The sequence below is a fragment of the Bos indicus x Bos taurus genome, chromosome 28, assembly GCF_003369695.1.
Source record: "Bos indicus x Bos taurus breed Angus x Brahman F1 hybrid chromosome 28, Bos_hybrid_MaternalHap_v2.0, whole genome shotgun sequence".
Lineage (NCBI taxonomy): Eukaryota > Metazoa > Chordata > Mammalia > Artiodactyla > Bovidae > Bos > Bos indicus x Bos taurus.
In genome coordinates, this window is record NC_040103.1 from 24,241,169 (window position 1) to 24,265,140 (window position 23,972).

At 37.4% G+C, this 23,972-nt stretch overlaps 1 protein-coding gene across 2 annotated transcripts in view; it reads right to left on the reverse strand.

The window, feature by feature from the left end:
* DNAJC12 (DnaJ heat shock protein family (Hsp40) member C12) overlaps positions 1 to 23,764 on the reverse strand; it is a 45,431-nt gene extending 21,667 nt beyond the window's left edge. The window contains exons 1-3 of one of the 2 annotated variants that reach the window (XM_027530626.1): positions 23,644 to 23,764; positions 13,380 to 13,484; positions 5,084 to 5,162 (exon numbers count right to left, since the gene is read on the reverse strand). In XM_027530626.1, the coding sequence (XP_027386427.1) occupies positions 5,084 to 5,162; positions 13,380 to 13,457 (157 nt within the window). In that variant the 5' untranslated portion in view covers positions 13,458 to 13,484; positions 23,644 to 23,764. Of the gene's footprint in view, positions 1 to 5,083; positions 5,163 to 13,379; positions 14,214 to 23,643 lie in introns of those variants that run through there. The other variant, XM_027530625.1, reaches the window with a different exon arrangement.
* Between the last annotated feature and the right edge of the window lie 208 nt (positions 23,765 to 23,972).

Here is a 23,972-nt window from a genome sequence, read left to right on the forward strand (position 1 = left end):
CTGCCTGCATCACCTACTGCAAAAGGAGGATCTCAAAAAGCCTTAGGTTTAGATTTTTTTTAATGAGAGAAATAGCTAATGTTTATTTACAAAAAAATGTCCCATTTTGTTAGATTTTTATCTTGCAGTGCTTCATAGAAAAGAAAAGTACACTGAATCATAATTGCCGACATCCATTGAGTTCTTCCCACATGCAAAATACCTCTAATCCTCACAGCAGATACATGGGCTTCCCAGGTGGCGCAATGGTAAAGAATCTGCCTGTCAAGGCAGGAGATGCAGGAGACTCAGGTTTGATCCCTGGGTCAGGAAGATCCCTTGGAGGAGGGCATGGCAACCCACTCCAGTATTCTTGCCTGAAGAATCCCATGGACAGAGGAGCCTGGCGGGCTACAGGCAATGGGGTCACAAAGAGTTGGACACGACTGAGCAACTGAGCACAAAGAGACAGAAGAGGTGATAATATGCTATTCGTCTCCCATTCTGCCTAGGAGAATGCTGAGGCTCAAAAAGGTTGCCAAAAATCAACTAGTTCATAAATAGGAGCTAGAAGCAATGCAGACAGACAGACCTGTGTTCTTATCTACTACTCCATCATACTACCAAATCAGTCATTTCAATGGCAATGGTTGAGACTACATTTAGCAAGCCAAAAAGGCATATTACACAAGTTTAATTTCTTCTACCTGCAGTTGCTCTACAGGCTTAGCTTTTTACCTTAATGAAATGTGTTTCAAAATCTGTCCAATATATTCTGGATTTCAGTCAAGCTAAAACCAGCATCAGGGTGAATTTTTGTTTCACATTTTAAAGTATTTTTATCAGTAACCTTAACCCTTCTGCAAGTATGTAAAGAACAACTTAAATTTTCAGGAAGTCATGTTCATCCAAATTAAGTAAACAGATGCTTGAACATGTTTGAAAACAATTTCTATCCAAAGGTTGAATCATCTATCTATTGCAAGCCTGACAAAGGAAGATATTAATGTCTGTGTATCTTTTCATTTTAAACAGTATTTACACAGTCCAGTGTTTCTCTGAACAAGAAACCTTCAGACACCCGTACATGAAAACTCCCATCACTATGGCAACTAGAATGGCAATGACTGCACAATGATTCATCATGTATCCTTAATGGAAATCATTTGCCGTGACAGAAAAACAACTCAACGCCATGCTTCACTGGGAGAGAACCCAGTTAAAGAATAATCTGTAGTGGTGATTTTTTTAAGTGTTTATCAAATTTTTACAGTTTTATGCTAGGATAACTATCTTAATATTAATTCTAGAAGGGTAACTAATATATGTCTCCTACAGAAATGTTCATGAATTCATTCTTCCACTCATTCAAGAAAGTTTGTGCACAAAGTAGCTGTCCTCCATGGCAGGTGCTGTTCATACTATTTTGGGTGCAAGGCATACCATTTTGAATGAGATAAGCAAGACCAGCTTCACAGAGCCTCCAGTATAACTAATAAGCAAACAGTTAACAAGCTAACAATATAATATACAGTCGGCCACCTGACATATGTATAGGGAGCTCTGGGTAGCTGGAGCACACATGAATCCCAGAGGAAGTGATGGCCAAGCTGAGACCTGACTTGGGAGCACGACCCAGCCAATCAAAAGCAGGGCGGGGAGGTAAGCAGGCCTCAGGAATGTTCCAGGCAGAAAAAGCAATAAGTATAAAGGTTTAGAGAGTAGACAGCAGGATACATTAAAGAGCCAAGGTAGTTCTTTTTTTTTTTTTTTTTCTTTTAAATAATTCTTTAAATCCTGGGATATTTTAAAATATTTATTTTTGGCTGAGTCGAGTCTTAGTTACAGTACCCAGGCTCTTCACTGTGACACATGGGCTTCCCTTTATTTGTGGTATGCAGGCTCCAGAGCATGTGGGCTCTTTGGTTTGCAGCACACAGACTCTCTAGTTGAGGCACTCGGGCTTAGTTGTTCTGTGGCATGTGGGATCTTAGTTCCCCGACCAGGGATTGAGCCCATGTCCCCTGCATTGGAAATCAGATTCTTTTTTTTTTTTTTTTTAATTTTTCAGGAATTTTTTTTTTTAAACTTTACAATATTGTATTGGTTTTGCCAAATATTGAAATGAATCCGCCACAGGTATACATGTGTTCCCCATCCTGAACCCTCCTCCCTCCTGCCTCCCCATATCATCCCTCTGGGTCATCCCAGTGCACCAGCCCCAAGCATCCAGTATCGTATATCGAACCTGGACTGGCGACTCATTTCATATATGATATTATACATGTTTCAATGTCATTCTCCCAAATCTTCCCACCCTCTCCCTCTCCCACAGAGTCCATAAGACTGGAAGTCAGATTATTAACCACTGGACCACCAGGAATGTCCCTAGGAGCCAAAGTAGTGCTGAGTGGCTGAAACATAGGGTTGTAAGCATGGTGGTGAAGAGAAAATGAGACTGGAGATGTGGGGAGGGGCACAACATGAAGGGGCTTATGCTTCAAGGCCCAGCAATGACAAAGAATGAACCACTGTTACATGTACAATCAAGGTGTAAATATTACAGACATAAGGTAAAGCAAAAGAAGCTTCACAAAAGAGTACATACCATATGATTCCATGTATATAAAATTTAAACTAGGCAAAACTAATCCATGATAATAAAGATCCAACAATGGGAAAGGGTGCTGACACTGAAGGGGACATGAAAAGGGAGTTTTCCTGGAGTGGTAGAAATGTTCTACATCTTCATCTGGGCAGTGGTTAAACTGGTTATATGTAGACAAAAATTTATCAAGTTTATACTTATGGTTTTTTCACATTTGCTTTAAGTAAGTTATGTCTTAATAAAAAGGGGAAAAATCAAATGTGCAATGGTAATAGTTAAGTATCTAACAAAAGATGACTCTAAACATTGGAAAATAACCCATTTATACAATCAAAGGGATCAGTGGTTTCTAGAGAAAATTAATTAAGAGCTTTAAGATAAGGGAAGTTTTTTTTTTTAATGAAAAGGAATTGAGTTTTACCATTTGTGAAATGTGGAGTTAAAGATAAGTCTTAATGGGCTTTCTTGGTGGCTCCAAGGGTAAAGAATCTGCCTGCTAATACAGGAGATGCAGGTTCAATCCCTGGGTCAGGAAGATCTCCTGGAGAAGGAAATGGCAATCCACTCCAGTATTCTTGCCTGGGACATCCCATGGGCAGAGGAGCCTGGCAGGCTACACTCCATGGGGTTGCAAAGAGTTGGACACAACTTAGTGACTAAACAGCAGCAGACATGTCTTAATCATATTTTCCTTACAGAAAAATCACATATAGTACTTCCCTGATGGTCCAGTGGTTAAGACTCCACTCTTCCACTACAGAGGAGTGAGGGTTCAATCCCTGCCCAGGGAAGATCCCATATGTTCCAAGACACGGCAAAAAAAAAAAAAATCATAGGTATACACATACTAGACATATACCAATAGTATACACATATATTATAGTAACCATAGTCATCAAGTTTTAGATAGTATTACCTACTCTGAGAATAAAATCAGGGTAGGAATATACAAAAGACTTGAACTGCATTGGTGAAGTTTTAAGCTGGGTGGTACATACATGGACACGACTGAGCGACTGAGCATGCACATAAGAGGTGAGAGAAGGATGAATAATGAGGCCAGTTTTTGACAGAGTGACATTGAAATGTGCTCAAAAGGATATTTTCAAAAAGCAGCAAAGCCACAGTCTGAAACTGAGGAATGAGAACTGAGTTAAGGATAAAATGGGAAGCCATCAACAAATAACTGATGATTGAAAACCACAGACTTCAACAAAATTCTAGAGAAAAAGTAGGGAGTAAGCCCAGAAGAGAGTTTAAAACTTTTTTAAAGATTTTTTATGTGTTCCATTTTTAAAGTCTGTACTAAATGTGTTACAATATTGTTTCTGTTTTATGTTTTGCTTTTTTTGGCTGCAAGGGATATGGGATCTTAGTTCCCCAGTCAGGCCTCAAATCTATACCCCATGCATTGGAAAGCCAAGTCTTAACCACAGGACCACCAGGGAAGTCCTCAGAAGAGATTTTAGAAGGGAACCTTAGGACAGAAGGGAAGACGTCACAAAAGAGACAGAAAGAGTAGCCCAAGAAGTAGGAGGAAAAGCATAAGGGCATATCCTGGTAGCTAAGAAAAAGGAGTGTCAAGAAGATGAGCATGATCAACAGTTTCAAATTCTGATGCGAGCTCAGGGAAGATAAGGACTAAAAGGAGTTGGCAGCCAAGAAGTTCTTGGTGACTATTACAAGAGCCATTTCCTAGAAAGGTGAGGAGGAAGTCAAAATGGGATAAACTGAAAACTGGCTGAAAGGGAAGTAGCGATACCAACTGTGACCTTCTTTTTCAGGAAAACTGGCTCTAAAGGGAAGTACAGTGATAGAGAAGAAGCAGGAGGGAGACAGGTTAAGAAAGGATTATTGTTTTGTCTGTATTTTTTCAAGCTGAGATACACAAAAGCATTTACATATAAATTTATGGTCATGACATTTAAAATATGATAAAGAAAAAACAAATGTATGAATATATTATTATATAATATATACAGACCTATTCAGAAGAAAACACAGCAAGGTTCTCATTAAGATAATCACCTAGTTACAAATGGAAGTCACTGTTAACATTTAAAAATTGGTGAAAGGAAGCATAAAACTGGACACACTTTTTTTATTCTTATTGTTATTTTATTTATTTATTTATTTATTTTGGCATGTGGGATCTTAGTTCCCCAACCAGGGATCAAACCCACACCCTCTGCATTGGAAGCATGGAGTCTTAACCACTGGACCACTAGGGAAGTCCCAACTGGACAAATTGTAAACCGTGAAGCAGCACATTATAGCAGAAAGATAAATGAATGTTAAATGACCGCTATTAGAAAAAAGACCCTACCCGGTTTCCTCTTCAGCCTCCATCCAATAGTGCAAAAACACTCTTTGGCATTAAATGAAAGAATAATTTTGAACATAAATAGATAAAAGAAAATGAAGCTACTATTCACTGGCTTTTTAGGTCTATATGCTATACTTTTTCACGAAAAGCAACCATTATTCAATACTTACCAGCTTTGGAATTTTCAGGATGCTTGTCAGGGTGACATTCCAGGGCCCTGACCTTAAATTCTGCAAGGATTTGTTCAACCTAAAACAGAAATTAATGTTTAAAATGAAGAATCCAACTTGAATGGCATAAAGGGAAAAGTAGGGTGTCAGTCCGTCCCAAAAAAAGCCACCATGAACACTTACCTTTTTATTTTGATTCCTATTTGTATTTTGACTTTTTAGTCTAAGAAATTATTTTCTCAATCACAAAATTCAGAAAGTATCCAATAAACATTCCTATTCACATAGTAGTATGTAATGACAATTGAACTTGCTACTGTATTCAGATGATGGCCCAAGACACCTATGAGTTCAGTATATTTAAACATTAAAAGTGGTCATATAGGTTTATCCTAACAATATATAAAAGGTGTGTTTACACACCTGAGTTCTTCAAAGGATGTTTAGCCACCTCTGTTATTCAAGATGATTGTCCAGTTTATAAATTACCCATTATAAAGTTCTTTCTTCTTTTTTTGTCCTTTTCTTTTTTATTAAGAATTTCACACACACACAAAGAATTTCACAATTGGGGATGGAGGGGTTAAATAAAGGTAGTCAAAAGATACAAATTTCCAGTTAAATAAGTATTAGTGATGTAAAAAATGATACATATAATTAACACTACTATGTGTAGTATATGAAGGGTGTTAAAAGAGTAAATCCTAAGAGTTCTCATCACAAGGAAAAATTTTCTATTTTATTTGTTATTTATATCGATGAGGGATGTTCAGTAAACTTGTGGTAATCTGCACCTCAAACTTACAGTACTGTATGTCAATTATATCTCCATAAAGTTGGAAAGAAAAAAAATTTTCACAATTTAGAAAAAAAAAAAAAGGATAAACTTGATCATTATGTTACCAGTAAACAGTTTGGTTAGACATTTTGATTGAAAAAACAGAGATTTCCGCCCAAACTAAATGAGGTTTGAGGGCCATCTATGATTTTATTGGGTTTCACTCACCCATCTAATCCTTATTATCATGAATTATCAAGACTTGGCTTTATTAATTATAATTGTAATGTCAACAGCAGAATGCAAAAGTGGTTACGTGGCTCTTAGTATCTGACTTTTTGTTGTTGTTTAGTCGCTAAGTCATGTCCGACTATCTGATTGCTTTGTTTTAAATCCCAGTTCTGCCCTGTCAGTGTAGGCAAGTTATATAATTTCCATGTGCTTAGATTTCCTCATCTTTACATTTCATGAATAATGTAACTCTAGCACTTAACACAAAACCTGATCACAGTAAGAACTTAATAGCTATTAATTAAGCATCAGTGGTTAAGTTCCTTGAACTCATTTAACTTGTTACTGGAAAAAAAGCTGAGTTTTTTGTTAACTAAGCAGTTGGAATTCAAATCCAATAATTCTTTTTGGTTTTTGGCTGGCTGTACAGCTTGTGGGATCTTAGTTCCTCAACCAAGGATCAAACCATGAAATGAAATTGAGGAGTCCTAACCACTGAACTGCCAGGGAAATCCCCAAATCCCATCATTTTAACCACTGTTTTACATGGGCCAGTTCTTCAGGTTTAGGACCTATTAACAAGTTCCACATTTACTATGCACAAATTCATGATAGCAAATTACCTCGTTTGAGAATTAAATTCTCAAGCAGTTCAGTTCAATATTGTCATAAGAATCATGGGAGAAATATTTTTATCAGCTCTATTGTCATCCTTAATCAACTCTCATAAAAAAAATCTTCACTTTTACAATCAAAGACAGTATTAGATATGAGTATGTTTAAAGCCCAGATTGATATCTCTGTTCTCTTCCTTGTTAAGTATGTTCTGGGAGACCCTTGGAATAACAGGAAGAGATAGATTTCCTAGTAAGAACTAGAGTTATGTTTCCTCTTCCTGGGTGCTCCCTTTACCTGTCACCATAACCTGCTAATAAAACAAAGAAAATTGAGATTTTAAATTTTTTAAATATTAAATATTTTAAAGAATCTAATAGCATTTTTTAATTAACAAGTAATTTATAAGTACTCACAAACTCTCTTTGAAAAGATTTCCATCAATACAGAATATTTTTTAAGAAACCTTTATTCCTGGACTTTCCTGGTGGTGCAATGGATAAGAATCTGCCTGCCAATTCGATATCTGATTGGAGAAGATTCCACATACCTCAGACCAACTAAGGCGGTGTACCACAGCTTCTGAGCCCATGCCCTAGGGCCTGCAAACCACAACTACTGAGCCTGTGTGCCACAAATACTGAAGCCCACATGCCTAGAGCCTGCGCTTCTCAACAAGAGCAGCCACAGTAATGAGAAGTCCTTGAACCACAACAAAGAGTAGACTCTGCTCACCGCAACTGGAAAAAGACCCCAAAAAGCAACGAAGATCCAGTGCAGCCAAACATAACATAATAAAATTTTAAAAACACTTTTTCTCCTTTTCCCCTAAGATGATAGAATCCTTCAAAACACATTTTTATACACATTACATATTTATGTATCTATCTCGGGGAAATTAATAGCACAAATGGATAAAAACTATACCTATATATCAAAAGTAGAGAGTTTGGGGGGTTTGTTGTTGTTTATTTCATTCCTATCCAATTTTTAAAAGTTAAGAAAAGTGCATATCAGTCTATCATTACTTTTCATATTTTACTACCACAGAATTAATTACAGATCTTCTGTGTAGGGCTGGTTCTGGGAAAACTAACCAATAAAGTGGCTTAGTTTGTCTTGGGCACATTCTATTTATCTCCTGGCATCACCACCCCATGTTCCTGGTGCCAAGTGCAGCTCATGGACAACTGAGGCCCTTCATGTCAAAGTCCACTGAATTTTGCGTTTCTGACACAATGTCCAATGATCTGGAAAGCTGTCTATTCTACTGGCCAATAATATACAATAAATATCAACTTTACTCATAATCAAAAAGTCAAAACATCCATGAATTATTATAACCAGTGTCACTGAGGGTACAAGGAAATGAAGTCACCTGTGCTTTCCTGTGAAGAATTTAAATGTTCTTTTAACATTTTTAGCAAATTTTCTATAAATCAATTGAGATATACATATATAAAGCTATGATAAATGTAGACAGGATATTAAAAAGCAGAGACATCACTTTGCTGACAAAGGTCCATATACTCAAAGCTATGATTTTTCCAGTAGTCATGTACAGATGTGACAGTTGGACCATAAAGCAAACTGAGCACCAAAGAATGGATGCTTTCAAATTATGGTGCTAGAGAAGATTCTTGAGAGTCCCTTGGACAGCAAGGAGATCAAACCAGTCAATCCTAAAGGAAATCAACCCTAAATATCCATTGGAAGACTGATGCTAAAGCTCCAATACTTTGGCCTCTTGATGCAAAGAGTCAACTCATTGGAAAAGACCCTGATGCTGGGAAAGATTGAAAGCAAAAGGAGAAGGAGGTGGAAAAGGATGAGATGGTTAGTTAGCATCATTTACTCAATAGACATGAGTTTGAGCAAACTCCAGGAGATAGTAAAGGACAGAGGAGCTTAGCATGCTATACCCCACGGGGTCACAGAGAGTCAGACATGACTTAGCGACTGAACAACAACAACAAAATATATAAATCCTTTAATTTTTTTCATACTTTTCAATCCAACCATTTCAATTATAGGAATTTGGCTAAGAGGATAATTGAAGGTAGGGAATGGATTTAGTTATAAGAAGGTTCAATGAATAAAAAGTTATACATTTTAAACAAAAACCTGGGTGCCTAGTAATAGGATATTGCTAAAGTTAATTGTAATAGGGCTATAGGATGGCATACTTTGCAGTCATTAAAAAAATCTTCTTGTAGTAGAAGATTTTTAATAATCTGAGAAATTTTATATAAAACATCCTATGAGAAAAAGGTAAGCTACACAGCATTGTGTGAGGTATAAAATCTTAATGTTTTACTCAAAAGGAATTATGTAACATATGTGTATATGTGTGTATATGTAAAACAATGAGGAAATTCTCTGGCAGTCCCGTAATTAGGACTCCATGCTTTCACTGCCATGGGCCTGGGTTCAGTCGCTGGTTGGGGAACTAGGATTCTGTGAGCTACACCAAATAAATAAAATAAAATAATTATAACTAATGGCTAAGGTTTATTGAGACCTATTGTGTGCCAGGTACTGTTCTAAGTACTTTAAATATAGCATGTCTTTCAATTCCCACAGCAACTCTATGAGGTGGGTGCTATCATCATTCCCATTTTGCAGATTAGGGAAACGAAACATAGGAAAGTAATTTTCCCAGTCACAGAGCTAGTAAGTTGCAGAGCCAGGATTTCAACTCAGGCTGTCTGACTCCAGACACAGGACCCCATGGACTATACTAGAGTCCCTGGAATTCTCCAGGCCAGAATACTGGAGTGGGTAGCCTTTCCCTTCTCCAGGGGATCTTCCCAACCCAGGGATCAAACCTAGGTCTCCCACATTGCGGGCAAATTCTTACCACCTGAGCCATGGGGAACCCACATATAAAGATAAACATATAAATATGTATACATATGTACATGTACTTATTTATACAAAATTATATATATATATGCATGCATAAAATGGCATGCATATATCATAGTCTCAAACATTAAGCGTTTGGGTTGGCATTTTTCCCTATGCTCTCTTTATACTCCTCATGTCCTTATTGAACATATATAATTTTAGAAATTAAATTTTAAAACTTAAAAGCTTATCTTTTGCATATCCTAATAGCATAGTATTTTGCTCTGCGCCAGGAAATACTCATGTGCAATAGGGACTAATTTGATTCCCACTTGAAAGGATCTTCTCCAGCTTTACCCTGGCCACTCAAATGCCCTCTGTGTCTCCCTCCATGCATCTAAATTTTGATGCAGAATCGTTTCACACCCCATCTCTTTTTTTTTTTAATTAAAAATAGTTTTATTTATTTTTTATAAGTCCATTTTTCTCTTTATTTTTGAGCTATTTTATTTTTTTAAATTTTTTAATTTTTTAAAATTTTATTTAATTTTTAAACTTTACATAATTGTATTAGTTTTGCCAAATATCAAAATGAATCCACCACAGGTATACATGTGTTCCCCATCCTGAACCCTCCTCCCTCCTCCCTCCCCATACCATCCCTCTGGGTCGTCCCAGTGCACTAGCCCCAAGCGTCCATCAAACCTGGACTGGCATCTTGTTTCATATATGATATTTTACGTGTTTCAATGCCATTCTCCCAAATCTTCCCACCCTCTCCCTCTCCCACAGAGTCCATAAGACTGTTCTATACATCACTGTCTCTTTTGCTGTCTCGTTCACAGGGTTATTGTTACCAGCTTTCTAAATTCCATATATATGCGTTAGTATACTGTATTGGTGTTTTTCCTTCTGGCTTACTTCACCCTGTATAATAGGCTCCAGTTTCATCCACCTCATTAGAACTGATTCAAATGTATTCTTTTTAATGGCTGAGTAATACTCCATTGTGTATATGTACCACAGCTTTCTTATCTATTCATCTGCTGATGGGCATCTAGGTTGCTTCCATGTCCTGGCTATTATAAACAGTGCTGCGATGAACATTGGGGTACACGTGTCTCTTTCCCTTCTGGTTTCCTCAGTGTGTATGCCTAGCAGTGGGATTGCTGGATCATAAGGCATTTCTATTTCCAGTTTTTTAAGGAATCTCCACACTGTTCTCCATAGTGGCTGTACTAGTTTGCATTCCCACCAACAGTGTAAGAGGGTTCCCTTTTCTCCACACCTTCTCCAGCATTTATTATTTGTAGACTTTTGGATTGCAGCCATTCTGACTGCACACCCCATCTCTTCTCCGAAGTCTTTTCAGATATTCTTTCCTTAAATTTTGGTAAATGTTTCTGAACAGGGAGTATTTGTTTTCTACTCAACAGCATGGAAATTCTTCCATGGCCTTACTTATGTCATTTATTAATTTCCAACACAAGCTTTAAAGTGTAAGAACTTTGTATACTAAGCAAAAGAATTATGTGTGTGTCTCAATTGTTTTAAGTAGTATCAAAATATCAAGTTGCTTTGAAATTATAACTGCTAAATTGCTTTTGGATAGAAACAGTTCTGGTTAATTTTTTAGAGTATCAAATCAAGGAATATTTGAAGTAAAGAAAATCCAGACAACACAAATCAAGTAAAGGAAATGTCACAATAATAGTTTAAAAAACCATTACTCATAAGTCACTTCAGTTGTGTCCGACTCTGTGCAACCCCATAGACGGCAGCCCGCCAGGCGCCCCCATCCCTGGGATTCTCCAGGCAAGAACACTGGAGTGGGTCGCCATTTCCTTCTCCAATGCATGAAAGTGAAAAGTGAAAGTGAAGTCGCTCAGTCATGTCCGACTCCTAGCGATCCCATGGACTCCAGCCTACCAGGCTCCTCCGTCCACGGGATTTTCCAGGCAAGAGTACTGGAGTGGGTTGCCATTGCCTTCTCCGAAAAGCATTAAGATGTTTGTAAATGAGAAGGATACATATAAAAAGAGGAGAAAGATAATGTATAAAAGGAATGGATAAAATTGCGACAGGTCATTTCATTTTAGATAAGTGACTGTTATCTACAAATACTATGCAACGACAGAATTAGTAAAATATATCCAGAAGAAGGAATGTCAAGAGCTCTCATTCACCTTTTTTTTTTTTTTGACATATTCTTCTTTTAATATATGCCACAGTATACACAGAGAAGTATGATTATAACTGGTCACGACAAAATGAAATTGTTATAAACATTATAAATAAACAATGGGATCATTTTTTGTAAACTGAAAAGACAATAACATAACTACAAAAGCCTGACTAAAGAGATTTATTTAAGGGATATTACAACCTTTACTTTATAACCTAGCATAACAATATTTTTTAAAAATCCGAATTGTGAAACTTTTCAAATTAAATTATGTTCCTTTGATTTAAATAGTTCCTTCAAAAAATTATTTGGCAAGAGTATAATTCAAAGTATGAATAACACATGATAAGCTTTCTCAATTAATATAAGTAAACCACCCCTAAAGAAAACAAAAGTAACATATTACCCTAAAGAAGAAATATGCAATTAAGAGAATATTATAACCTCTTTTGTGTGTGGGTGTTTAACTACAAGGTACCTAAGCTAACTTCCTCAGGTTGATGAAGATAGAGATTTTAATCTTTGTGTCCAATACTGCATTCTATTTGCCAAACAAAACTAAGTACATTTTATTACTTAACTCCAGCCTTATAAAACAAAGATAAATAGAAAACTAATTCGCTTTAAAGCATTTAATATTAATAGCTATATTTTAGTAATAAAATAAATATTTTAATACTTACATAAATATAAAACAATGTGAATATATTTAATAATGTAATAAAATATATTTCATACTCATCTAAACAATATTTAAAATACTAAAAAAACTGTAAATGAAATGTTTAACAATAAGAGACTAATCAGTTTTGGTACAATAGTAAAATAAAATATTATGCAATCATTAACCCACATATGAAGAACCTTTAGTAGCATGGAGAAATCCTTATTATAATATTAATTGGTAAAAAGTAAACATGTTCTTCAAAAATACATACATAGGAAAGAGTCTGGAGACTAATTTACCAAACATTAAGAATGTTACCTTTGGGAGGTAAAATTATAAATGAACTTTTCATAATGTGAAAAATTTTTATGACCTTATAATTATCCATAGGGACCTTTAAAACATTGTTCCATTGTAGATCAAATGAACAATTACAGAGTTGTCACATATTTTGTTCCAGAAGCCACAGTTTAAAGAAGTAATTCCTGTTACACAATTTGAATTATTAACCCAAAAGGATGTTTCTTGGTTTAAATAATTTAAGTTCATGTAAGACTACATATTTTCATGAAACATTTTTAAATCATTACTAGAAAATTAAATTTCATCTCAATTACAGTGTACATTACCATAATAAAGATATAGCTTATGTATATACTATGAAACACTGCCAATAGCAATTACAATAAAATTTCAAATATACATTTTTAGTATATTTGAAAAACAGTCTATGACCATGTGTCAGAATACACATATTCAATCAGAAGTGTCCAGAAAATTGAAAGAGGACACTATTCAAGTAAAGACCCAACACTCTATTTTAAGTCCTTAACTTTCTCTGAGCCAAAAGAGCTTTAAAATAATACATGATTAGGTTTTTAGGCAATGTGACTTAAAGTTCAAAATTTTAAAACCTTAAATAAAACTTGAAATACTGTTGTGAAAAAGAACAGCACTATTCATTGCTTACCGAAGACAGTTCATCACATCCCAGTAATGTGTAGTAATCTTCAGTATCTTCCGACTTGTAATTCAGTATCGCATCCATTGAGATGACTAAACCAGTTTTTCTTCCCTTTGAAACAAGAGGCACAATGAACTGAGAATTAACAGGAAACGCCTTTTGAGATCTGGTTTACAGCAGCGCGTTCCAAACGGCAGTTAACTAGATTTAAGGCTGGCCACAGTCAACACACCAGCTGTCATCCTAGACCTTTGTAAACTCTAGTTTTCATTGGCTGTTTATACAAGAGAAAAGAATAGCCCACATGCGGAACTGTTGCAGTGCTGGCTGGGATCTGTAGTTTGAGTTTATGTAAGTGATGTAAATGAACCATTCCTTTTAGAAGTTGATAAACAATATCCATTTTTACATACTCCTCAAATTGGCCATTTTTTCACCTCTGATATATTTTTACCTCTTTTTTTTTTTTAAGGAATAGAAAAAAATTTGAAGCATTATGGTAAAATCTTAGCATTTGTTAAATATGAGTAGTGAGCACTTTCCTGAGTGTTAAGAATATTTCATAATTTTTAAAACAGCTTAAGAGTAGACAGACTTCCATGGTGGCTCAGACAGTAAAGAATCTGCCTGCAATGCAGGAGATGGGGTTCAATCCTTGAGTCGGGAAGATCCCCTGGAGAAGGAAATAGCAATCCATTCCAGTATTCTTGCCTGGAAAATCCCATGGACAGAGGAGCCTAGAGAGCTACAGTCCATGGAGTCACAAAGAATCAGACACGATTAAGCAATTAACATACACGAGAGTAGAAAGAAATAGACTAAGAGATCATTTGATAATTCATTTGATAATCTATTCATTCAACAAATATTTATTGAGGACCTATTTTGTGCTCAGCATGATTGTAGAAAAAGATGTGGTAAACAGTTCTTAGGGAGCTTACAGTGCAACGGAGAGAGGCAGACAAGACACAAACAGGATTATTTAAAACAGTGACTTGTGGGACTTCCCTGGCAGTCCAGTGGTTAAGACTGCACTTCCAATGCAGGAGAAGAGAGTTTGATCCCTGCTCCAGAAACTAAGATCCCACATACTGCATGGTGGAGCCAAAAAAAAGAATGTGTATAAAGATACAGCAATAATGATAGTTATCATTACCAATTAACAATAATGAAAGTTTTGTAGAAAAATTAACTGTCCAACAATCATTTAAATAATGATCCACATACAGTAGTATATCATGTAGTCATTTTAAAAGATGTAGTTCAGTTGAGTTCAGTTGCACAGTCGTGTCCGACTCTTTGCAACCCGATCAACCGCAGCACACCAGGCCTCCCTGTCCATCACCAACTCTCGGAGTCCACCCAAACCCGTGTCCGTTGAGTTGGTGATGCCATCCAAACATCTCATCCTCTGTCGTCCCCTTCTCCTGCCTTCAATCTTTCCCAGCATCAGGGTCTTTTCAAATGTAGAAACATATTTAATACCTGGGAAATGTTCACACATTGTTAGGTGAAAAAAAGGTAACAAGCAATTATGTAAACATTCACTGAGCATTGAGATTTATGCAAATTACTGGGCATAAGTTATATCTCAATTTAAAAAGGAAAAAATACAAATTTTAAGTTTTAGAAGTATGGTATGATTCCTGTTTTATAAATATACAGCTCTTCCTCAATTTAGCATGGGGTTTTGACACCATAAACTAATCCTAAATCAAAAATGCATTTAACCTAACTATCCTACTGAATATCATAATTTAGCCTAGCCTACCTTAAATGTGCTCAAAACACTTACATTAGCCTACAAGCGGGAAACAGCATCTAACACAAGCCTACTTAATAATGAAGTGTTGAATATTTCATATAACTTATTAAATACCTGAATATCATACCACATGTCCCTGGCCCAGGAAAAGATCCAAATTGAGAATTCAGAGTACCATTTTTATTGTACTATATTTCTTTTGCACTATCATAAAATTGAAAAATCCTAAATTGAACTATTGTATATTAGGGACCATCTGTATATGGTATGTATATTTATGAAACATGCAAAACCATATACACCAGGTTTTGGAGTCACAGGTGATTTTTTATTCTTTTTCCTCATCTACAGTTTCTAAGATAAACATATATTATTCTAGTAATAAGAAGAAAGCAACAAAAAACAAGTCAGTAAAAACTGCAAAATGCCAAGTATCACATAGCTATTATTTACTGATTTAGAAGGGGTGACAATTCAGAGGGCCCTATTCAAGAATTTGTTTTTCAGTTGGTTCGGTTTGTTGCATGCTCTACTGCATGTTGTAAGCCAATTTATTCACTCTTCAAGAGGGCTTCCCTGGTGGCTCAATGGTAATGAATCTACCTGCCAATGCAGGAGACCCAGGTTTGATCCCTGGATCGGGAAGTTTCCCTGGAGAAAGAAATGGCAACTCACTCTAGTATTCTTGTCTGGAAACCCCATGGACAGAGGAGCCTGGTGGGCTACAGTCCATGGGGTCGCAAAAGAGTCAGACATAACCAGAAACTAAAACAACAAGAACAATTCACCCTTGAAGCACCCTACACGGTGCTGCAGTTGGACAAAGAAGGAAATTAATCCAGCCATCAGAGAACTCCCCCCTCATGTGTGTCTTGCTCACTGTAGGTCAACTGTTGTCTTGAGTGATCCTTTCCTATGATCTTGTAGGAGTCACAGGGCAATGAAGACATTGCTGAACCCTGCTCCTTACTCCTTGAATAGAACTATGCTCTAATTACACCTGACATATCAGAAAATTAATTTAGCTGAGAATGCAAGATTAACTCAAACTAAGCTTTAGCATGTTACCTGTGAGGTAAAAGTCACTCAGTCGTGTCCGACTCTTTGCGACCCCATGGACTATACAGCCCATGGAATTCTCCAGACCAGAATACTGGAGTGGGTAGCCTTTCCCTTCTCCAGGGGATCTTCCCAACCCACGGATCGAACCCAGGTCTCCCACATTGCAGGCGGATTCTTTATCAGTTGAGCCACAAGGAAGCCCAGCATATTACCTAATCAAATGTTAAACTGTACGGTTTAGAGGGAAAACTTAAAAGAAATCCACAGAAGCATTTCCAGAATAAATGGAGAGAAGGAGGAAGGAACAAAATGCATAAGCTGTTGTAGGAAAAATATTCAGGATAAAGTGAAGAAAACAACTTTACAGCAGAGTGTGTTGAAGAAAATAACATTTGAGACCAGTACTGAAGATGAGGGCCAGAACATGGAGAGCCTTGAGGATCAGGCAGAGGACACTGAACAAGTGTGGAGGCAACAGGGAACTGCTGTAGCTTCTTAAGCATGTGACATGTTAAAAGTGAAGGTTTAAGATTAATCTGGTGGCTGTGTGCATTTGGAGGAAGGAAAACCGGAAAACATTGACAAATATGACTTAACCATCACTTTGAATTTAAATTTAATTTTAATTGAATTATATATTTTTAATGGGCACTGCTGTTTGATATTTAGTCTCTAAACTGTGTCCAGCTCTTTTGAGACCCTATGGACTGTAGCCCACCAGGCTCCTCTGTCCATGGGACCTCCCAGGCAAGAATACTGGAGCAGGTTGCTATTTCCTTTCTCCAGGGGATCTTTTTGACCCAGGGATTGAACCCACATCTTTTGCTTGGCAGGCAGATTCTTTACCACTGAGGCACTTGGGAAGATCTTAATGGGCACTACATGCACATACAACAAAGTTTTAAAGTTATAAAAGGGTAGACATGAAAGGTAAGTGTCCCTCCCTCCTTGGGTCTTCCAGCCACCAGTTTTATTCCCTGGAGGTAACCAAGATAACCACTGCCAACAATGTCTCGTTTTTGCATTCATTATATGCATTTTGGTAAATATATGTGTGTGTGTGTGTGTGTATGTATATATGTATTTTTTTAATCTCAATTCCTTAGTGTCAGACACTTCAAATCTTCAGCTCTAATAAAAAATACTGCACTGAATACTCTTGTTCTTAGATTCTTTCACTCTTGTTTGCACATCTTTTAGAAAAGAAAGCTGACATATATGTAAGTCAGTAGGGATTTACTGAGAGCCTATTGTCTATACACTTATACAGTACCTGTAGTTTTGCGCTTTTTTTTTTTTCCAAAGAACTCTGATAATTTCTTTTATTCTCCCTACATCCTATAGCTGAGTTTTATCAATATTTTTATTTCATGTAAGCATAATGTATGTGGCAGAATAAAATCAACTAAAGGTTTTCATTCCTTTCTTTAATCACCTAAAATTAAGCAGTTCTACAAATAGAACACCGGAGAAGGCAATGGCACCCCACTCCAGTACTCTTGCCTGGAAAATCCCATGGATGGAGGAGCCTGGTAGGCTGCAGTCCCATGGGGTCACGAAGAGTCGGACACGACTGAGCGACTTCACTTTCATTTTTCACCTTCATGCATTGGAGAAGGAAATGGCAACCCACTCCAGTGTTCTTGCCTGGAGAATCCCAGGAACGGGGGAGCCTGGTGGGCTGCCATCTATGGGGTCTCACAGAGACGGACACAACTGAAGCGACTTAGCAGTAGCAGCAGCACAAATAGAATACATCTGCATCATATTGTGTTATTTATCATATTATTTACTAAACTGTGGCCTACATGTTTGCCACCTTGGCTCTGAATGGTTCCCTCCCTAGTGCCCTCAACTCACAGCACCCCTTAGGATAAAGGTAAGGATTAAAAAGAGCTCATAATTCAATAAGTACCCAGCTGAAGGTGTCCTTTATGTTGTGAGGTTACAGTTTTACATGGCTGTACTGGTTATTTTCCTCATTTTTATATTTCCACATTTATTTTCACTGTCAGAATTCAGTGAAAAGCTCCTTCCCATCTTGTCTTAAGCCTCTGAGGTTTTGTTATTTTTATTAATAATAGTACTGAATGACTTGGTTACAAGATCATATCCCAAAAATAAAAATATTGATTGTAACAACTTTGCATGGCAATATATGGTAACTAGACTTACTGTGGAGAAGGAAATGGCAACCCACTCCAGTGTTCTTGCCTGGAGAATCCCAGGGACGGCAGAGCCTGGTGGGCTGCCGTCTCTGGGGTCGCACAGAGTCGGACACGACTGAAACGACTTAGCAGCAGCAGCAGCAGCAGACTTACTGTGGTGATTATATAAAAATATTAAATCATGGGAGTTCCCGGGTGGTCTAGCAGTTAGAATTCGGTGCTTTCCCTGCCTTGGCCCAGGTTCAGTCCTGATTGGGGAACTGAGATGCCACAAACCACACAGTATGGTAAAAAAAAAAAAAAGTCAAATCACTATGTTGTACACTTGAAACTAAATATCACTGCATGTCACAAATAATTTACTGTATATTTAAATATATATTAGTAAAATAACTTAGTTGTATATATTTAAATATATATTAGTATATTTATATGTGTTCTTAGTTGCTTCAGTCGTGTCCAACTGTTGGTGACCCGTGGACTGTAGCCCACCAGGCTCCTTTGTCCATGGAATTCCGCAGGCAAGAATATTGGAGTGGGTTGCCATACACTCCTCCAGGGAATCTTCCTGACCCAGGGATCAAACCCTGGTCTCTTATGTCTCCTGCATTGGCAGAGAGTTTCTTTACCACTAGCACCACCTATATTCAGTTCAGTTCAGTCCCTCAGTCGTGTCCGACTCTTTGCGACCCCATGAGTCGCAGCACGCCAGGCCTCCCTGTCCATCACCATCTCCCGGAGTTCACCCAGACTCACGTCCATCGAGTCAGTGATGCCATCCAGCCATCTTATCCTCTGGCGTCCCCTTCTCCTCCTGCCCCCAATCCCTCCCAGCATCAGAGTCTTTTCCAATGAGTCAACTCTTCGCATAAGGTGGCCAAAGTACTGGAGTTTCAGCTTTAGCATCATTCCTTCCAAAGAAATCCCAGGGCTGATCTCCTTCAGAATGGACTGGTTGGATCTCCTTGCAGTCCAAGGGACTCTCAAGAGTCTTCTTCAACATCACAGTTCAAAAGCATCAATTCTCCGGCGCTCAGCTTTCTTCACAGTCCAACTCTCACATCCATACACGACCACTGGAAAAACCATAGCCTTGACTAGACGGACCTTTGTTGGTAAAGTAATGTCTTTGCTTTTCAGTATGCTATCTAGGTTGGTCATAACTTTTCTTCCAAGGAGTAGGCATCTTTTAATTTCATGGCTGCAATCACCATCTGCAGTGATTTTGGAGCCCCAAAAAATAAAAGTCTGACACTCTTTCCACTGTTTCCCCATCTATTTCCCATGAAGTGGTGGGACCAGATGCCATGATCTTCGTTTTCTGAATGTTGAGTTTTAAGCCAACTTTTTCACTCTCCTCTTTCACTAACTTCATCAAGAGGCTTTTTAGTTCCTCATCACTTTCTGCCATAAGGGTGGTGTCATCTGCATATCTGAGGTATTGATATTTCTCCCAGCAATCTTGATTCCAGCTTGTGCTTCTTCCAGCCCAGCATTTCTCATGATGTACTCTGCATATAAGTTAAATAAGCAGGGTGACAATATACAGCCTTGATGTACTCCTTTTCCTATTTTTACATAAAATGTTGAGTTTGATAAGTCTTGATGAAAATGAATACAATGTGATTTTATAATCAGAGAAAAAGAAAATCTTAAAAGGGAGTGCCCAACCATACATCCTCATGTTTTTCTTATTATAAAAATGGGCTTCCCTGGTGGCTCAGTGGTAAACTACCTGCTTGCCAGTGCAGGAGACACGGGTCTGACCTGTGGTCTGGGAAGTTCCCACGTGCCGCAGAGCACTAAACCCATGCACCACAACAATTGAGCCTGTGCTCTAGAGCCTGAGAATCCAACTATTGAGCCCACATGCCTCAGGACATAATATTCTAAGGTTTTAACAGAAAACAGAAGACTTGCCTCGTATCTCCCTCTGCCTAGAGGCAAATATGGTAAAACATTTAGCTATTTCTTCTTGTATTTTTCACCATGTTTTTAAATGATGTTTACACTTCAGAATTTCTTTTAAGTTCAACATATTGCACCACTGTATCCACACTAAAGTCTTGATCAGACAATAGCAAAATGACAAGAATACATTATCCAGGCCTGAATAAAAGCCTAAGTCTCACCAGTGAGACAATCTGCCCCCCCCCAAAAGGTTGACTTTGGGGTCATATTTGTATATATTACATGTGAATGTAGTATATATGGTAGTGGTGGTGGCTTAGTTGCTCAGTTGCGACGGCTCTTTAGACCCCATGAACTGTAGCCCCCCAGGCTCCTCCATCCATGGGATTTCCCAGGCAAGAGTACTATAGTAGGTTGCCATTTCCTTCTCCAATATAGTGTCTACATTTATATAAAATAGTCAAATGCTTACATGTAATACTTAATTTTCATTATTTAGCTATATGTAAAATGATCCAATGACCTATAATATTCAGCTTTTTAAATTTACTTAAACCTATATATTTAAAATACTATATTATGAAAAACTGTATTAAGAATAGTGCTGTTCTCCCTGTATGAGAAACTCTGTAAGGTTACAAGTATAAGGTATCTACATTTTCTTCTAAAGGATGATTTGGGGGAAAAGTTTCCTTTATATTTGAACATACATAACCCTCTCTCAATTGGGGAATTCTACTTCAATCATTCATAATTTTAAAAATCATTTTCATATTTTTTATTTTTCAGGTTGTATAATGATTATAAATCTTCATTACTTTAATAAATATTAAATAAATAATACTTTATATAAATATAGTATAAACATAATAGCAACCTTTTTGGGGTATTGTTTGAAAAAGCAATAATATAAGGTAAGTATGTATTTGGAGAAAAGTAGAGTACCACTTATTTATTTCCACTCTTTTCCCCAAAACTAACCTCTAAACTTGCTGCAGCATCTTATGGTAGGGTATATTTTTCATGTTCACTGGGTTTTTCTCTCTAATGATAAAGGTAATAAAAATCATGTTGGGGCCATTGGCTAGTATTTTGAAAAAATGATGATGGTAGAGCCATTCCTCCTTACACCAAAGTAAGTTACAGATAACCAAATAACCCAGAAGCCATAGGATAAAATTAATAAACATGACTGTACAAAATTTATGCAGATGTGTAGTGGCAAAAAAAAAAAAAAATACAAATGTAAAATCAGAAGGTAGGTAAATAATGTACAAGGAAAAAAATTTCACAATTCCCATAACAGACAAAAGGCTGAGTTCCCTACTTTACAAAAAGTACCAAAAAATCAGTAAGAAAAAGATTAACAACCCAAGAGAAAACTGGATTAAGGATATGATTACTTTCAGAAATATAAATAGCCATTAAATGGATCAAGAAAAGTGCAGCCTCATTCATAATTATGAAACTGCTAATCATTCAAAGAAGATACATTGTTTACTTCTCAGAGAGGCAAAATTTCTAAAGTTGATAATACCCAGTGCTAGAATAGAAGGGAGGAAGCAAACACCTTCATACATTGCCGGATACTATAAATCAGTGTGTGTGTGCGTGCTCAGTTGTGTCTGACTTTGCAACCCTACAAACTGTAGCCCAACAGGCATCTCTGTCCCTGGGATTTCCCAGGCAAGAATACTGTAGTGGCTTACCATGCCCTCCTCCAAGGAATCTTCCTGACCCAGAGATCGAACTCGTGTCCACTGCATGGCGGACAGGCAGGTGAATTCTTTACCACTGAGCCACCTGGAAATTCCAGTGTAAACTGGTACAGTTTAGCAATTTGGTGATATTTGTAAACTTTTATAAAGCATATATCTCCTTGGCTCGATAATTTTTCTCTACAAATTTATCCTGTGGATTTACACCAAAATATGTTCCAGGCAGTCATTGCAAAATTGTTTTCAACAGAAAAAAGTTGGAAATAATCAAAATGTCCCTCAATGGGATGGTGAAGAAGAGACCAATGGATGAATAAATTATGGTATTTTTGTTATGAAATACCATGCAAGCATTTAAAAAAGAGTAAGATAGCTCTTTTTGTGCAGTATGGAAAGATCTCTAAGATGAATTATCAAATGAAAAAGAAAGTTTAAGAAGAGTATGATGTCATTACCTCTTTTGCACAGTTTTTCATAATTCATATATTTATTGACCAAAAAAAAAAAAATTCCCTGTATAAGTGGATCCCTGCATTTCAAAGACCATTTTGTTCAAGGGTCAACTATATGTACATTTGCACCTGATTTTTTTCTTTAAAAATCAAATTACGGATTCCTTTTAAGGGAGGGTGCTGAGCAGGTACAGAAAGCCTTTAATTTCAGTTTACATCTCTCAGAACTGTTAGTGTGAAGTCAATATAGTCATCCTACCACTTTTGTTTTCTGTATGCTTTTTATTCTATTTAATAATTTGTGTCTATCTCCTTGCTGGCCCGGCTTTCGAGATCTTAGTTCCCCCACCAGGAATGGAACCCAGGCCGCCTACAGTGGAAGCAGGGATCCCCACCCAACTGCACCCTCAGGGAATTCCCTTGGGATGCTTTTTAAAAGAACAAATACAATTTAATTTACACAAGCTGATTAAAAAGAAAAAAAAATTAACTTAAAAAAAATACATATACCAAATATAGAAATCACACAGAGATTTTTAACTTAGCGAAAGCTCTTCGCATGTGGCCCGTGAGAGGCCCAGCCTCGGAACCAGAAAAACCGCCCAGTCTCCTACAACCCAGGCGGCAATCGCCGTCCCAGGACTACAGCTCCCACAAGACATCGCGGAAATTGGCGTGTAAAAGGAGTGACAAAGGAAAGCCCAGTTACTTCCGGCCTCCCGTAAATGTCCCTCCGGAAGTGCATTAAAAAAAAAAAAAAAAAACAGATTTCAGAGGCTTTTAAGTGAGGAAAAAAAAGCTATATAAGAGCTCAAACGGAAAGTCTAGAAAAGTTTCCAAGCCCTAGGAGCTCCGAGCGAGAACAGAAATTAGGGAGCCCATAGAAATTAGGTGGGCTCCACGCGGACAACTCTGAGAGTCGTTCTCAGACTAGCAGCTTTCCTAGCAGCTACTCCGTTTTCCTTCCAGTCTAGCGCCAAGTTCTGCTATGCAGAATGAAATCGGCACCTTGCCCTTGCGGTCTTTCCGACCCCGAACTTCCAAGACGCCAAAGCCCAAGTTCCAGAAAGAGCCTGCAATCATTCGTTCTGATTTCCCACAACACGGGCCCCTGCTCCCTTCTCAAGCTGGGGTTTGGACATCAGCTGAGCGCTCTGATTAAAAACGTAATCTCATTTTTTATCTAGCTCCTACCTCTCAATGTCTTTTCTTCAGAATCTGCTGCTCCGTTCCAGCGTAATAATATTCAGTGGAAAGAAAACGGAACCTGCCAAGACCTTAACCTCACTCTTTCAGGCCTGCTTGCCAGAGCAAAAGAACATTCTGAGACAGGAAAAGGATATATTTTTTAACAAAAAAAGAAAAGAAAAAGTCTTTCTGTTAAATCAGAAGTAAAATAGAATCTGTAAATGATTCGTTTAAGGCTGTTGAAACATTGCTTTGAAGCTTCAGTCAAGTGCAAAGTGCAGTGACAAATGCTAGTAATCCTCTTGTTAATGTGTGCAGATATTGATAGTGAGGGA